Source organism: Panulirus ornatus, chromosome 55 (assembly GCF_036320965.1).
Source record: "Panulirus ornatus isolate Po-2019 chromosome 55, ASM3632096v1, whole genome shotgun sequence".
In the NCBI taxonomy this organism is placed as follows: Eukaryota; Metazoa; Arthropoda; class Malacostraca; order Decapoda; family Palinuridae; genus Panulirus; species Panulirus ornatus.
In genome coordinates this window covers 21,307,120-21,324,176 of record NC_092278.1, presented here as the reverse complement: position 1 = coordinate 21,324,176, position 17,057 = coordinate 21,307,120, and the positions used below count along the sequence as shown (strand labels likewise).

The window sequence follows — 17,057 nt, the reverse complement described above, 5'->3', positions numbered from 1 at the left end:
TAGTGATTTTAATATGCTTAGCTAAATACTCTTTAGTTCTTTTGTCAACATTTTAGTTTTGTATTGTTTTAACTTTGATATTAGTTTTAACTTGGGAATTTATTGACATATTTTACCTTGATTGACAAAATATCGCTTGGAGCTGGACCCTCAAGAGGGTTTGGAATGGTGGATCATTGTTTTATACAGTATATGAGGAAAACTGTTTGGAAAACATTTTTAATAAAGGCAGGGTTGAGCATTTCATTTCAGTTTAGGGGTTAGTGGTTTGTTATGGAGTAGATTGGGTGGAAAGAGTCTGTTTCAGGTGCATGGTATGCTAGTACACACACAAATGCATGTTTGTATACTTCTTTAGGTTACATTTATTTATATTATTTTATTTCATCTTTTTATTTTCATTCTATTTCTCATGCAGTTAAGAGTGCCAAGAAGTGAATATGGTTGGTTGTAGCCGATAGAGCTCTCAGAAGTGTTGTTTGGCTCTGAGCCTTGTAATGAAGGTTTGGTATTCTTGTCAGGACATGTACGTGTGATGGTGGGTTCTCTCTAGAATTCAGATCCTTTACCACAGGGAATGCTGACCTTAAGTTGCCCATTCATGTTTTCACTTAGAAATGTAACCTTGTGTGTAATATACTTGAGTGATTGATGGTCTTTACAGTTGATATAATTATTATGATTAGTAGAAAGAGCTCTTAAGCTGTGGCAAACAGATCTTAAGGTATCATAAGTTTGTGTATATACATATTGTTTTTAGAGTAAAAGGAGGTTGATTAGGAGCTCATGGTGAAGAGAGGGGAAACAGCATGAGGTAGAGACATGGAACAGCTGGAGGAATTAGAGAGACAACAAACAGTTGGAGGTAGAGAGATAGGCTTACTGAGAGCACCAGAGGCAAAGAGATATATCAGTTGAAACAGCTGAAGGTAGACTGACAGTCAGATACCTTAAATTAGAATTACTAATGATAAGTGCGGTAGATAGGGAACATAAATTGAAACAGTTAGAGGTTGAGAGACAGACATGAAACAGCTTGTTATGAAAATAGACATTATCACAGACTTCATTGAAGAACAGTAGGATGAGATATGAGAGTAAGAGACAGACTTTATTGAAGAACAGTAAGAAGAGATATGAGAGTAATGAAACAGAGATAGACTCCACGAAAAAGTTGGAGATTGAGAAACAAACAGATTTTCCAAGAGCTGAGCGTAGACTTGAAATACAGTTGGTGGGGTCATGAAATAATTGGTGCTTTGTGGCAGGAAACAGATAAAGAATGGCCCATATATATGTATGTATATATATATATATATATATATATATATATATATATATATATATATATATATATATTGACACATATGCATACTCCTAACAGCCATATACATATATACACGTGCATATTCATACTTGCTTGCCTTTATCCATTTCTGGTGCTACCCCACCCCACAGGAAACAGCATCACTATCCCCTACTTCAGTGAGGTAGTGCCAGGAAAACAGACAAAAAAGGCCACATTTCTTCACACTTAGTCTCTATCTGTCATGTGTAAATGAAGATAGGTTTAATATATGGAGAGCAAGATAAAACAGGTAGGAGTAGAATGGAAAAGAAAAGATATGATTAAAACATGAGATTGCTGCAGGTAAATACATGAACAAGCAGAAACAATAGTATGGAGGTGAATGCATATGAACAACAAGAGATAGAAACAGTAGGCGGTAGGATTAGCAGGAGCTTAACAGGAAACTCAGAAAGACAATGACATCTTAAGGTGCCACACCTTCAGGATTGGGAAGGTGCTTTTCGTTTGTCTTGTTGGGAAGATGTGTTGAATTATGTCAGGTATATAAAATTCTGGTATTACTTATTCATCTTGCCATGTTTGGGTGTTCATTGAGGGATGATTGGATGCAGACACAAATGCCTTGCCTCTTGATTGGCTTTAAGTACAAAACCTAACTAGATAGTGGTTGTAAACAAGAATATGTCACTTAATGGCAGTTAAAGGAAGTACAATGCCAGTGATTGGTTGTAAGTACAAACAACTTGTCAAACAGTGGCTTAAAGACAGCTGTCCTTTTATTGACTGCTTGTAAACACAAACAATTACAATAGATTGGCTGTTAACAAATACCGTGCCACTGATTGGCTGTAAACAAGCACCTTTCCATGGAATTAAGTGGATGTAAACACAAGCATACTGCCATCGAGTGGCTTTAAACAAGCATCCTGCCTTTGAATGGATGTAGCTACAAGCACCCTGCCATTTGAGGGGCTGTAAACACAAGCACCTCAACATTGAGTAACTAACCACAATCACCATATCACTAAGTGGTAGTATTTACAAATACCTCACCATTAAGTGGCTGTAATTACAAGCACCCTGCCATTGAGTGGCTGTAACTTAAAGCACCCTGTCACTTGAGTTGCTGTAAATACCAGAACCCTGCCACTGAGTGCCTTTAAGTACGAGCTCCCTGTCACTGAATAACTGTGAAAAACAAATACGAGCTCCCTGTCACTGAATAACTGTGAAAAACAAACACTCTGGTGCCATATCCTGGTAAAAGGGAAGGGTATCACAGTTGTGAAGGCATTAAAAGGAATGATGCAGTTTATTTTGCTTGGTCTTCTTGTTTTTTCAGTATTATTTCACTTCTCTATGATGTGCATCATTTCTTTACCACAAACACAGCTATACTTCTCCATCTCATTGTTTTTTACCTCTGCAAAGATGATAGACAATCCAGTATATCTCCAGCATGGTGTAAACAAGGTACGTATGTATATATAGGTGGGGTTCTTTAAAAGTTAATGAAATGCTTGTGGTGTACAAGCAACTTCTGGACAGAGTTGTATTACTGTGGGGTATATATCATCAGATATGAATGATTTACAAGTTCCATGTCTTCAGCTTCCAGATTGTGCTATTGCTGAGCAAGTCTCACACATCATGGGGTGTTGCACAGTGAGTTAGTTCCGGTGTTGAGTGAAAACATTGTAGAGTTTGAAGGTAGAATAATATGTGTAGATTGTACTCGTATTGTTTTAAACTAACCCTTCGCAATAAGGGTGAGATGATATTTCTAACTGCAAACTGCATGATTGTGTTGGCAAGTGGAGTGCATTGTAAGATAAGATATATTCATGTTTAACACTGGATGAAAGTGAATCTTTTAGTAGCATTAATGGTGTTATATTTCTTGTGATTATTGCTTTTCTTATGACTCAACAGAGCCCTGTGAGTATCTGAAAGTGCACTTGCTGGTAGGAAGTTCTTAGAGTTTTATGCTAAAAATGAGATGTATCCTCAAGTATTCACCCTCCTTTTATTCTCATAAGATGTAGGTGATGGACATACTCATTTACAGGATTTTTTGGCCATACAGCAAGTAGTTTGGGCTTGCAGTGTCACAGCATGGAGGTGAGGTGGTGCTAGGCATTCCCAAACTCGCATTTATTTACACTTGCTCATTGGTGCTTTTTGGACTCACTGATGTTAGCCTGTTATTGGCTTGTGGCACCTTTATTTTCATTGCTTGCCTTTGAAGATATTTTAGGTTGGATGGGTATAGTTGCCTTTTCTTCATGGTTTTTACGTCATGGATCATAATTACTTGTATCTTGAGAACTACTGTACTAAGAGACAGCATTAACATCAGCTACTGTAATTATTGCAGTGTTTTAGATTTTTTGTACAGTAGTCACCTTAACCTTTTTGCAATTTATATTTTGATATTGATTTTAGATCTTCATATTTTAAATGAGCAAACACTATAGCAATGAAAATTTAAATGGCTGTTATGAATATGTATATCTACTTATATCTCTGATGCCTGTTCCCAGCTGGACCTCCCATAAGGGGGTGGTCATAGCAATTGTCTCCATAACGAGTGAAGTCCAGTGTTGTTTCTTAGCCTTTAGTGCCTCACCCTTTATAGGGCATTGTCAGATGGCATCTATAGCACAGCGTTTGCAGAGGCTCCTACCTAATGTTTCTACCTAATACTCCTGCCTAAACGTTCATACCATTTATTTCTATCAGTTGCTCTTACCATTTTGCTAAAAGGCAGGGCTAGTGCATAGTGCTCACTACCGGAAAATCTAGAGTTATGAAGAATGAGTTGTATGTGTTAAGCATCGTCAAGTATTTTGTAAGACAAGGAGATATTTTACGTTTGTGGACAATGCTGGTAGTCCACATGTGGGTGAGGCAGAAAGGAAAGACAGCTTTTATGGAAGTTTCTTCAATATTCTACAAAGAAATATGACATGGATATGCTTTCTGGTGCTCACAGGTATCTGTCTTGGTGAGAAATGGAAGTTTTTGTAGGATGAAAAATTATTTCTCAGCTGTAGTTGGAGTCCAGTGAGCATTTTCTTCCTTAAACCATTTCTTGATTTGGGATAGTATTAGGCTCTGAGTATAGTCACCAGCTACCTGTAATTGAATGTTGATGAGGGGTTGTTAAGGATGGCATCACGCATGTACTGTGACATCATAGGCCTGGATGGGATGCTGTGTCGTCATTTGAATTTTGTGAGAGATGTAATGTTTAAAGAAATACAAAGTTTTTGATTGAAATAGAATAATAGTTTTAAATCATATGTATGTATGTAGTGCATAAAATCATTTTATAAGTGGGATAACATATCCCAGACACTTGTTTGATGTTTACATATCTATTAAAGGCACCTGCAGCCATGCCGGAGGAGAAGGCGGGGAAGGGGGAAAATGGAGTGGGTGCAGAGACCAAAGCCACTGGGTCCCCTAGCAAGTCCCCGTCAAAGGCCCCAAGGGGGAAAATGGTCCTTGCCCGCATCAAGCTCCTTGACAGCACCGACTGTGAAGTAGCGGTGGAGGTGAGTCAAGCAGCTAGAGTTTTTGATTTGTAAGTATTGCTTCTTGAGTGAGATGCTGGAGAATGGTACAAGATTAGCTGAAGGACAGTGGAAATAGGTATGCGACCATTTCCTTCCTCAGCACATTATTTTATTTTATGCACTAGATAATTTCTTTTCTCAAGTAGATTTCCATTCTGTTTTTAGTTTTAAGAGCTAAAAAGTGCATTTTATTTAAAGATAGCTCCATCAGTAGTTTTTAGCTGTAGCTAAAAAGTTAGATCACAGATGCTTAGAAGAACATATACTCTCAAAGGATGTACATGCATGATGCTCTTGGGAATGGAGTTACTTGTGTTTGTTTATATCTTCCCTGTATTATCCTGTGACACACAAAGATATCATATGTTCAGAGTCCTGCATAGTAAATATTAAGTTCAGTCTCCTGTGTATACCAATAACAAGATCAGAGGTAAATTGACAGAGGAACTCATGAATGTTTTTAAATGATATGTTCCTTTCTTTGGACAGTGCTGAAAAAGTGGGCTGCAATCATGATGGTTTTGTCTTGGTGTGGATTGGAACATGACGTTAGCAGTTCCGGTGAAGCTATACAAGTGTGAGGAGGGGAGGGTGTTGGAGCTGGGTTGGGGGGAGGAGAATGTTACAAAGGAAAATGAATGCTTGGAACAGAGGGAGCTAGTGAGCAGTTGAAGGGTAGAGGTAATCTATTAACAAGAGAAATTTTAGAATAAAAGAAACTCACCTGTATTGCAGTTTGTATTTTTGGAGGAAGTATGTTCAGTATTCAATTATTCACATAATATTCTGTTTGTGAAAGTATTAAAGCAAATAATGTGGATGATACACTTACAAAAATATGTATGTGTAAAAAGTATGAATATATGGATATGGTATGTGAAATCACTCCTGGACAAAACTATAGAATGTGTAATGTGTAAAGGTGTGTGTGTAGAACAAGAGGACACATGGAAAAACATGTAATCTTTATATTTATTCATTTAGTTATTTTTTATTATCTCAGAATCATTTTTTGAGAAGGTTCTGGAGTTACTCTAGGATGGCTTTTCCAAAAGCTCAGCAGCTCCAAGGCTGCAATATGTCTTGTAGCAGGGACCCCACTAGAGTGAGAAATCTTTGACAAGACTGTACTTACAATGATGCAGCCTCATCAAAGGTTAATTTTCACATGAAGATTAACTTCATGCAAACATAGTTTGGTAATGCCCATAGTCATTGAATTCTTGTATAAGTAAGGAGCATCCATGTCAAATTATGGCTTTCTCCTGTCTACACAATACTCTGCTAAGTAAGTCAACAGATTATGTTATGTGGCATCTGCCTTGTAAGTCATCACATGAGTCCTGGCATGTGCCATGTAAGTAAGTCATCATGTAATGATTCCTGACACCAGCTGTATGGGTCATCTTATGATTTATTTGGCATTTAAGGGTTAGATATCTAGCTGACTTATGGTATTGGTGGGCCTTATAAAATTTCTTGTGTCACCAGGCAAGCACAGGAAAAAATTTTGCTCTCCTCATTACCCCTACATTTACCATTGTAGGTGCACATCTGTCAACCTCTCATTTCATATGTGCAGTGATCCTGCAAAAGGTGATATTTTGATAAGAGAACGTAAGTGTTGAGGAGGATTTTTTTTTTTCTATTATGTATCAGCATGAGGTTGCACCATCTGGAGTCATACTACCATTGTGCAGAGCCTTTTCTGTGTCTCTTGGAGAAGATTATGTAGCTGCTCCACCTAATCTTTGTATGTAATTCTAGGGTGATGGAAGTCTTTGTAATGGATGATTGTAAAAAGCTAGGACATTTCCAAGCATATTTTCACTAAAGTATCATCAGTAAAGCACCAGTAGTATGTAGCATATCATTAAGTATGTGCACATATGGTCCCCACTTTCTGGTGACCCACTACCAGGTGTTTCACATATGTAGTGCTCATGAAAGAATAGGTATTATAGACTCAAGAAAATAGAAAAAGTTTTTAAAACTGCGCAGGCATTAGCAAATGAATGCTCTGCCAAGCGATCATTCAGTAGAGTCGTCATTCACAGCTGGTGCTACCAAGGCATTTGCTGTATGATGTATGTTATTCTTGAAGAAATGATATGTGTTAGACAAATAAACAAACAAAAAAATGGTGAAGGACAACCCTAGTTTTAACTGGGATCCATATGTAATATTTACTTACATATTTTTACCACACATTTAGAAGCAATACTCTGCTCACATAGGAAAGAAGAGTATTGTGCAATATAAACAAATAGCATCTTCATATCTTCCCCTCCTATCTTGAGGAGAGGAAGGACTTCCACTGGTGTGCAGATACACTGTGTTTTCCTGTTCGTTTTTAATGTATTTCTAGACATAAACATGGTATTCACCACGAATGCATTGCATGTATAAGAAATAATAGTATGGTTTGATACCATGTTCAAGAGAATGAAATAAACAAGACCACCATGTCGTACCCTCTTACCATGAGCTGTCATACATGACAGCCATATGTCCCCCCTCTCACAAACTCAGCACTGCATTGGGGAACACATAGCTAGTTATATTTTCATTGCTCCTGCATTGTAATCTATTAATTCAGAAAGGAAAAAATAATTCATGTGATTTGCAAATATGGTGGGATTTCTGAACCAATTCTGCCATTTATTTGTTTTTGTTGTGATTCCTTTTTATAGCTAAATTGCTGGAGTATGGTTTTTTAAGTGGAAAGTTTGGCAGGAATTCAATAATCTTGGGAAGAAGAATATTTCATAATTGGGGAGGTAGGAATTCTAGGAGTGGACAGTGGATACATGGGAATGGAAGGAAGATCTATAGTGAAGGAATGAGGGTGAGCATGCATAAAGAGTGGGGAGATAGGATGTACAGGAATGAATGGAAAGAAAGTTTAGAAAGGGAGGGAAGTCATATGGGAAGGAAGAGAGGATGTGCAGGAATGGCTGAAGCAAGTATGGGAAGGGAGGTATTAAAGGAATAGTGTGTGTGTGATATTAGAGGAGAGGTATATATGAATGGGAGTGGGACCTCAATCTTTGGGAAGGTACTTAGAAAGGAGAGTGGATATATGCCAAAATTTTTTACAAAACTGATAACAGCACTTGGATTTGTAGTTTGCTGCTTATTATGTCTGTAGTCAGATCATTAGTGTCACAATTATTTCATTTGTATTCCATGAGATGGGATATACTATGAAATGGTATTCATGTGGTTTCATCTTCCACAGAAAAAGGCAAAAGGGCAAGATTTGCTTGACAGTATTGCAGATCGCATCAACCTCCTTGAGAAAGACTACTTTGGCCTCATCTACGTTGACCACAACAGCACTACCAACTGGCTTGCCCTTGACAGGCGAATTTCTAAGCAGGTGAAAGGACCTTGGGAATTCAAGTTTGAAGTAAAATTTTACCCTCCGGACCCCACACAACTGGCAGAGGACATAACGCGATACCAATTGTGTCTACAGGTGAGATGGTTGTCATATGATCTTTTTCTTTAACCTTTCTTTCTAACCGTAATATTTACATTTTCTTCATTTTTGCCCATTTTAACTTTTTTACTTTGGTTTTCTTCATATGTTTGCTATTTTCCGCTTGAGTGATATAGTTTCTAGAACAGATGACAGCTTACTTGGATATGTTTATTTGACTTGGACACACACACAGGCTCACACTGACCTCTGCAGTGTAACGGTTAGTGTTACTGATTGTCACACAGGCATGGGTTACCTACAATCAATTAGGCTCAAATTCTGGTCACAGCAGCTGGTTCACAGTCCACTTAGCTGTTCATTTGCCCCTAATGGCTGGTCGATAAGATGGTTACTTGTTATAGGCTACACTGATTGTGTTTGAGTGTGGGCACACATGCACAGGAGTCAAGACTTGGTCCCTGTTTGCAAGTTTAGTTGAGGGGGTGACATGAGTAAAGCACTCTCCCCTTAATGCATAAATAGTAATCATGCTTACATGAGATGGAAAAGTGGAGATATTGTGGAAAGCATTAAGATATCAGGAAAATATATTAACAGAGTATTAAAAGACCTTGACCCATACAAGGCTTCTGATCATTCTGAAATTTCTTCGTATGTGCTGAAGCTGGGTGCACATACACAAGGCATACTTTTTGAAATACTGCTCAAGGTGTTGCTTAAGAAATGGAAAGTGCCCCGGAAGTGGAAGAAGGCAGGCATCATAATTGTTTAAAAGTTTGGAAAAGATAATCAGAAGGCAAATGGAAAAGTTCCTGCAGAAGTGAAATTACCCAAGCAAGAGACAACGTGGCTTTAGGGAAAGGAGATTATATAAAATCATTTAGATTTCTATGAGAGATTTGGCTCTATCTCAGACAAAAGGAAAGGCTTTGTGGATTGTTTGTAATTGGACTGGACTGTTAAAAGCATTTGACACTGTACCATACAGAAGGCTGAGTAAGAAGCAGAATCACTATGCTTGAGCAAGGAGGAATGGGACAGAGGATGTACATCAGGATAGCCCTCTTAAAATGGGATGAGGCTGCCATTGGAGTGCTGCATGGTTCTGTTCTTAGATCTTTGCTCCTCCTAATTCATGTGAATGACTTGTTAGTGTGGCTTCAGGAGTGGTACTGGATGTGTGGACCAGATATTTGCCTTGTAAAGATGTACGAGAAATAAGCGGAGAAAGGAAGGTATTTGTATAAAGGATTTATGGACCTGATGAAGGCGTATGATACACCTTTGATTGGCCAAAGCATTTATGAACAAACATTTGCTGCAGACAGCCTGGAGTTGTTTGCAAAAGGTGAGGATAGGCTGCTGCCTCTTTACCAAACATGAGGGTGGACAGAGTCCTTACTTGGATAGACAACAGAATTTGTCTCAGTGCTCATGAGACACTGCTCAGAGAGAAAAAGTTTTCAACTTTCAAAATGTACAGGATTTCAAGTTGTTTGTAACTTTGAAGATTTACACTAGTTTTCAACTGTTGCAAGATTGAAACTGAACATATGCAAATTAGGGGATACTTTTATCACTTTTCCTGCCATAGTGAGGTAGCACTGGGAACAGATGAACAGTGGCTTCATTTCACACACATCCATTTTCTAGCTGTCTTGAGCATAATATTCACAGTCAAGCCTCTTAGACTAAACACAGTGTACATTAACTGCATGAAGTGATTTAGTTCAATCCTTTGACATTATTTAAATTTGGTTCATTCTATCATATATTCACCTCTTCTTCTGAATGTTTAGACCTTAACAATCCAAAGTCTCTCTCTCCATCCTTCCAAGTGTGATTTAAATGATATATTCTGACACCTTTCATTTCCTCTTCACTAATAGGTACGGCAAGACATCTTAACAGGAAAACTCCCATGTTCTTTCGTCACCCATGCTCTCCTAGGCTCGTATATGGTTCAGGCAGAGTTGGGAGATTATGATGCTAAAGAACACATAGGTACAAGTTATCTGTCAGAATTCACCTTTGCCCCCAATCAGAATGCTGAACTTGAAGAGAAAGTGGTTGATCTACACAAGACACACAAGTAAGTATAATTTGTGTTATCCTCAACTCCTTTCCGAGTGACATAGGGTGGATCAGATGCATTCTTTATGTGTCCTTTTATGGAAGTTAATTTTGTAGAACTGGAGCTGCCAACCTTTGCTCCATGGTTTGGCCTTTGGGAAGGGTCACCTAGTTTCCTTGAAAGGAAAATTATTTTAATTTAATTATGTATATGAACAGATCGTCAGAGGGAAGTAATAACTTCTTCCATGTATATAAATATTGCAAATGCTCATATGTTTTTAATTGTCTTCTCGAAGCTTACTTATTTCTTCACTGTGAGTGTTGTAATATTTTGATGCTTACAGTTGACGTTTTAGGTATATCAGATACATTGAGAGGAAAGGAGTGATTGAGTACATAGATTAGTAAGGTGAAAGGAAGGAAAAGAGAGGGAGCAAAAAGTGAGCTGTTAAAACAAAAGTGAAAGGTTGAGACAGGTATAAGATGGAGAAGTCAGGAATTTTGCAAGGAAGAGGTCATGGAAGGGATTTATACCACAAAGGAGTTTACTGATGTGATGAGTGAACTGTTGAGGATGATTGATTTTCAGATGTAAACCCAGTGATTTTCTGCCATTGTGGAAAGTGTATAGAGTTCATAGATTGGTGTATCTAGAATAGAATTGCTCCTCTGAAGCATAAAATCATGATAACATTTGTCTTTATTTTGGTTTACTTTGATTTTCTTATTTTTTCATGAAAATAACAGGGAATGTATGCACATCTCATAATGATGATGACCCTTTCATTTTTATGAGTCTGTGTTGAGGTGAATGTTTAAGATTGTGTGTTTCCAGAGTGACTAGCATCACATTGAAACAAAAATACTTTCAACACATTCACCTCAATGCTTGGCACTCATGCCTTTTCTTCTACACGAGACCTTCTCCCACCCAAAAAGAATTTATATAACCAGCCAGTCACCTTTAAGTGGAAATAAAGAGCTTGTCCCTGCTTCACCCAACAGACATAAAAAAAAGAATTTATATTTATTTATTATACTTTGTTGCTGTCTCCCGCGTTAGCGAGGTAGCGCAAGGAAACAGATGAAAGAATGGCCCAACCCACCCACATACACATGTATATACATACACATCCACACAAGCGCTGATACATACCTATACATTTCAACGTATACATATATATACATACACACATAAACATATAAACACATGTACACAATTCATACTGGCTGCCTTTATTCATTCCCATCGCCGCCCTGCCACACGAGATGTCAACCTCCAGCCCCGCATGCACGCGCAATCAAGATATTCCTATGAGTCCACGGGGAAAATGAAACACGTGTTTCATTTTCCCATGTCCTCATAGGAATATGTACACATGTACATATTTGTACTTGCTGCCTTCATCCATTCCCATTGTTCACACTCAGTCTCTAGCTGTCATGTATAATGCACCAAAACCACAGCTCCCTTTCCACATCCAGGCTCCACAAAACTTTCCATGGTTAACCCCAGACACTTCACATGCCCTGGTTTATTTCATTGACAGCACGTCAACCCCAGTATACCACATAGTTCCAATTCACTCTATTCCTTGCACGCCTTTCACCCCTCTGCATGTTCAGGTCCCGATTGCTCAAAATCTTTTTCACTCCATCCTTCCACCTCCAATTTGGTCTCCCACTTCTCGTTCCCTCCACCTCTGACACATATATCCTCTTTGTCAATCTTTCCCCACTCATTCTCTCCATGTGACCAAACCATTTCAATACACCCTCTTCTGCTCTCTCAACCACACTCTTTTTATTACCACACATCTCTCTTACCCTTTCATTACTTACTCTTTCAAACCACCTCACACCACATATTTTCCTCAAACATCTCATTTTCAACACATCCACCCTCCTCTGCACAACCCTGTCTATAGCCCATGCCTCGTAACCATATAACATTGTTGGAACCACTGTTCCTTCAAGCATACCCATTTTTGCTCTCTGAGATAATGTTCTCGCCTTCCACGCATTTTTCAGTGCTCCCAGAACTTTCTTCCCCTCCCCCACCTTGTGACTCACTTCTGCTTCCATGGTTCTATCCGCTGCCAAATCCACTCCCAGATATCTAAAACGCTTCACTTCCTCCAGTTTTTCTCCATTCAAACTTACCTCCCAATTGTCTAGTCCCTCACCCCTACTGTACCTAATAACCTTGCTCTTATTCACATTTACTCTCAGCTTTCTTCTTTCACACACTTTACCAAACTCAGTCACCAGCTTCTGCAATTTCTCACACCAATCAGCCACCAGTGCTGTGTCATCAGTGAACCACAACTAACTCACTTCCGAAGCCCTCTCATCCACAACAGACTGCATACATGCCCCTCTCTCCAAAACTCTTGCATTCACCTCCCTAACAACCCCCATTCACTGAGAACCAGTCACTTTCCTCTCTTCCTACTCGTATACATGCCTTACATCCTTGATAAAAACCCTTCACCGCCTCCAGCAACTTGCCTCCCACACCATATATTCTTTATACCTTCCAAAGAGCATCTCTATCAACTTTGTCATATACCTTATCTTGATCCCTAAATGCTGCATACAAATCCTTCTGTTTTTCCAAGTATTATACTTTGTCGCTGTCTCCGGTGTTAGCGAGGTAGCACAAGGAAACAGACGAAAGAATGGACCAACCCACCCACATACACATGTATATACATAAATGCCCACATACACACATATACATACCTATACATTTCAACGTATACATACATGCACATACACAGACATATACATTAACACATTTTGGAAAGGATCACGATTTTGCATGTGATCAAAATATTCATATGAGTCCACGGGGTAAATGAAACGTGTTTTCTTTTCCCCGTGGATTCATAGGAATATATACACTTGTACATATTCATACTTGCTGCCTTCATCCATTCCCATCGCCACTCCACCACGCATGAAACAGCACCCCCCTCAGCCTGCGTGCGTGTGCTCGAGGTAGTGCTAGGAAAAGACAACAAAGGCCACATTCATTTACACTCAGTCTCTAGCTGTCATGTGAAATGCACCGAAACCACAGCTCTTTTTCCACATCCAGGCCGCTTGATGACAAAGCTGTTGCTGTAACTTACAGCAAGGATAGCAGTAGTAGTTTTTCAAGACATAACTATTACAATTACTAGTTTTCCTTATGTATTCTTTGCATACATGTGCAGTTTATATTTCATTGCATTACTTTCTTTCCTTCAGAGGCCAGACACCTGCTGAAGCAGAACTCCACTACCTCGAGAATGCAAAGAAATTGGCCATGTATGGTGTTGACATGCACACAGCGAAGGACTCTGAAGGTGTTGACATCATGCTTGGAGTGTGTGCCTCAGGGCTTCTTGTTTATAGAGACAAGTGAGTCCTTTAGTGTTCATTTTTACAGAAAATCAAGATATATGTGTATTAGTAGGAATATCTGGTTGAATAAGTAGTAGATTGGCTAGCCTAACAAGATTATCATATAGCTCATTAATTTTTCTTTATTTTGATTTTGCAAAAGTTTGTATATGAACATGTGCTATTCTTCATTTTGATTTTCCACAATATACTCATTGCATTATTTCTAATCATTTTGCTCTCTTTGTTGCTTATTTATACTTCATTACTTTATCTACAATTCATAATCCTAAGAAGCCAATCCATATACTTGTTCTCTCTTTTCCATGATGACTCCTTCCACCTCCTTTTTTTTTTTAACTTTTTATTTGGTTTGAAGTCAAGTAGTATTGTATGGTAATGAGAATATTTTCTTTCAGACTACGCATTAACCGATTTGCGTGGCCCAAAATCCTTAAAATCTCCTACAAACGCAGTAACTTTTACATCAAAATTCGGCCTGGTGAATTTGAGACCTTTGAATCCACTATTGGTTTCAAGTTACCAAACCACAAGGCTGCTAAGAGATTGTGGAAGGTGTGTGTTGAACATCATACTTTCTTCAGGTAAGTTGGCTCAGAAACATTTTATACCATTTCTTTTCTTTTACATATTTTAAGTTTTCTTTTTCTTTCATACTATTCACCATATCCCGCGTTGGCGAGGTAGCGTTAAGAACAGAGGACTGAGCCTTTGAGAGAATATCCTCACTTGGCCCCCTTCTCTGTACCTTCTTTTGGAAAATTAAAAAATGAGGGGAGGATTTCCAGCCCTCCACTCCCTCCCCTTTTAGTTGCCTTCTATGATACGCAGGGAATATGGGGGAAGTATTATTATTATTATTATTTTTTTTTTTTTTTTTTTTTTTTTATACTTTGTCGCTGTCTCCCGCGTTTGCGAGGTAGCGCAAGGAAACAGACGAAAGAAATGGCCCAACCCCCCCCCCCATACACATGTACATACACACGTCCACACACGCAAATACACATACCTACACAGCTTTCCATGGTTTACCCCAGACGCTTCACATGCCTTGATTCAATCCACTGACAGCACGTCAACCCCTGTATACCACATCGCTCCAATTCACTCTATTCCTTGCCCTCCTTTCACCCTCCTGCATGTTCAGGCCCCGATCACACAAAATCTTTTTCACTCCATCTTTCCACCTCCAATTTGGTCTCCCTCTTCTCCTCGTTCCCTCCACCTCCGACACATATATCCTCTTGGTCAATCTTTCCTCACTCATTCTCTCCATGTGCCCAAACCATTTCAAAACACCCTCTTCTGCTCTCTCAACCACGCTCTTTTTATTTCCACACATCTCTCTTACCCTTACGTTACTTACTCGATCAAACCACCTCACACCACACATTGTCCTCAAACATCTCATTTCCAGCACATCCATCCTCCTGCACACAACTCTATCCATAGCCCACGCCTCGCAACCATACAACATTGTTGGAACCACTATTCCTTCAAACATACCCATTTTTGCTTTCCGAGATAATGTTCTCGACTTCCACACATTTTTCAAGGCTCCCAAAATTTTCGCCCCCTCCCCCACCCTATGATCCACTTCCGCTTCCATGGTTCCATCTGCTGACAGATCCACTCCCAGATATCTAAAACACTTCACTTCCTCCAGTTTTTCTCCATTCAAACTCACCTCCCAATTGACTTGACCCTCAACCCTACTGTACCTAATTATTATTATTATTATTATTATTATTATTATTATTATCCCTGGGGATAGGGGAGAAAGAATACTTCCCACGTATTCCCTGCGTGTCGTAGAAGGTGACTAAAAGGGAAGGGAGCGGGGGGCTGGAAATCATCCCCTCTCATTTTTTTTTTTTTTTTTCCCTAAAAGAAAGAACAGAGAAGGGGGCCAGGTGAGGATATTCCCTCAAGGGCCCAGTCCTCTGTTCTTAACGCTACCTCGCTAATGCGGGAAATGGCGAATAGTATGAAAAAAAAAATATCATCATCATCATCATCATCATCATACTTGATCGCTGTTTCCCACAAGTGAGGTGGTACCAGGAAACAGGTGAAGAAAGACCCATCCACTCATACACGCACACATGTACATATACACACACGTACATATCAACATATGTATATACACATACACAGATGTATACATATGTACGCATGTATGTATTCATGTTCGCTTTCCTTCATCCATTCCCAGTGCCACCCCGCCCCACAGGAAACAGCATTGCCACCCCCCTGCACCAGTGAGGTAGTGCCAGGAAAACAGACAAAAAAAGGCCACATTTGTTCACGCTCAGTGTCTAGCTGTCATGTGAAATGCACTGAAACCACAGCTCCCTCTCTTCATCCAGGCATCACAGACCTTTCCATGGTTTGCCCCAGACGTTTCACATGCCCTATTTCAATCCACTGACAGCATGTCGACCCCAGTATTATATAACTTTATTAGTTATGATATGTGATACACACTCCATGAAATGACAAATGAATTTCGAAGGTGCATTGATAATAATGGGATGCGAAGCAAGCATATGCTGCCAACTTGTATACATTCATCTAAAATATTGTATAGTATTATTATTATATATACAGTATTTGTGTGATAGGTATTGTACATATAACACCCACTTTCATAGCATATTAGTCAGCATGTGGACAGCCATCAGGGGATTGGGTCACTGTTTATTTGTAAGGTTTAAGACACCCATCACATTGCAGTAACACCTTATAGGACCCCAATAGGGGGAAGAATGACAAACCTTGTGGAATGTTTACAAACTTTATATCGGCAGCTTTGGACTAAACTTGTGCTACCCAGTGAGACTGACAATTTTGAATTCCAACTGTCATTGTTAATTGCTGCCAGAGGGTTAAACACCGATGTGTACTCTCAAGTCACTCCACTTGCACTTCCTCTTAAGGGTAATGCATCTCCCACTATTTTTAGATTATGCAGATATCTAGTCTCTATCCTTTCAAAGGCATTTCCTTTCATTTTCTCCCTTATCCCAAAAATGGTGTTTATTGGGTTATTGACACTTTATCATCAGAAGTAGCTCAATTCAAGAGTGGGGTTTGCATTTTGTGCTTGTTACAAGTTAGGTCAAGGTATTGCCAAATGACCATACCCATCTGTTGAATCATTTTAACATCATTTTTCTAATAACCTTACGTTGTTCATTGCTCTAATGGAGATGGTGAGGTGTGCATT

General features: G+C 39.1%; 1 protein-coding gene across 17 annotated transcripts in view; it reads left to right on the top strand.

Annotated features, from left to right (window-relative positions):
- cora (erythrocyte membrane protein band 4.1 like coracle) overlaps positions 1-17,057 on the top strand; it is a 70,699-nt gene that overhangs the window by 2,589 nt on the left and 51,053 nt on the right. For 11 of the 17 annotated variants that reach the window (XM_071693046.1, XM_071693035.1, XM_071693048.1 and 8 more), the window contains exons 2-7: positions 2,924-2,977; positions 4,702-4,872; positions 8,135-8,374; positions 10,231-10,433; positions 13,673-13,825; positions 14,227-14,412. In XM_071693046.1, the coding sequence (XP_071549147.1) occupies positions 2,963-2,977; positions 4,702-4,872; positions 8,135-8,374; positions 10,231-10,433; positions 13,673-13,825; positions 14,227-14,412 (968 nt within the window). In that variant the 5' untranslated portion in view covers positions 2,924-2,962. The remainder of the gene's footprint in view (positions 1-2,923; positions 2,978-4,701; positions 4,873-8,134; positions 8,375-10,230; positions 10,434-13,672; positions 13,826-14,226; positions 14,413-17,057) is intronic. The other 6 variants (XM_071693049.1, XM_071693043.1, XM_071693045.1 and 3 more) reach the window with 1 other exon arrangement.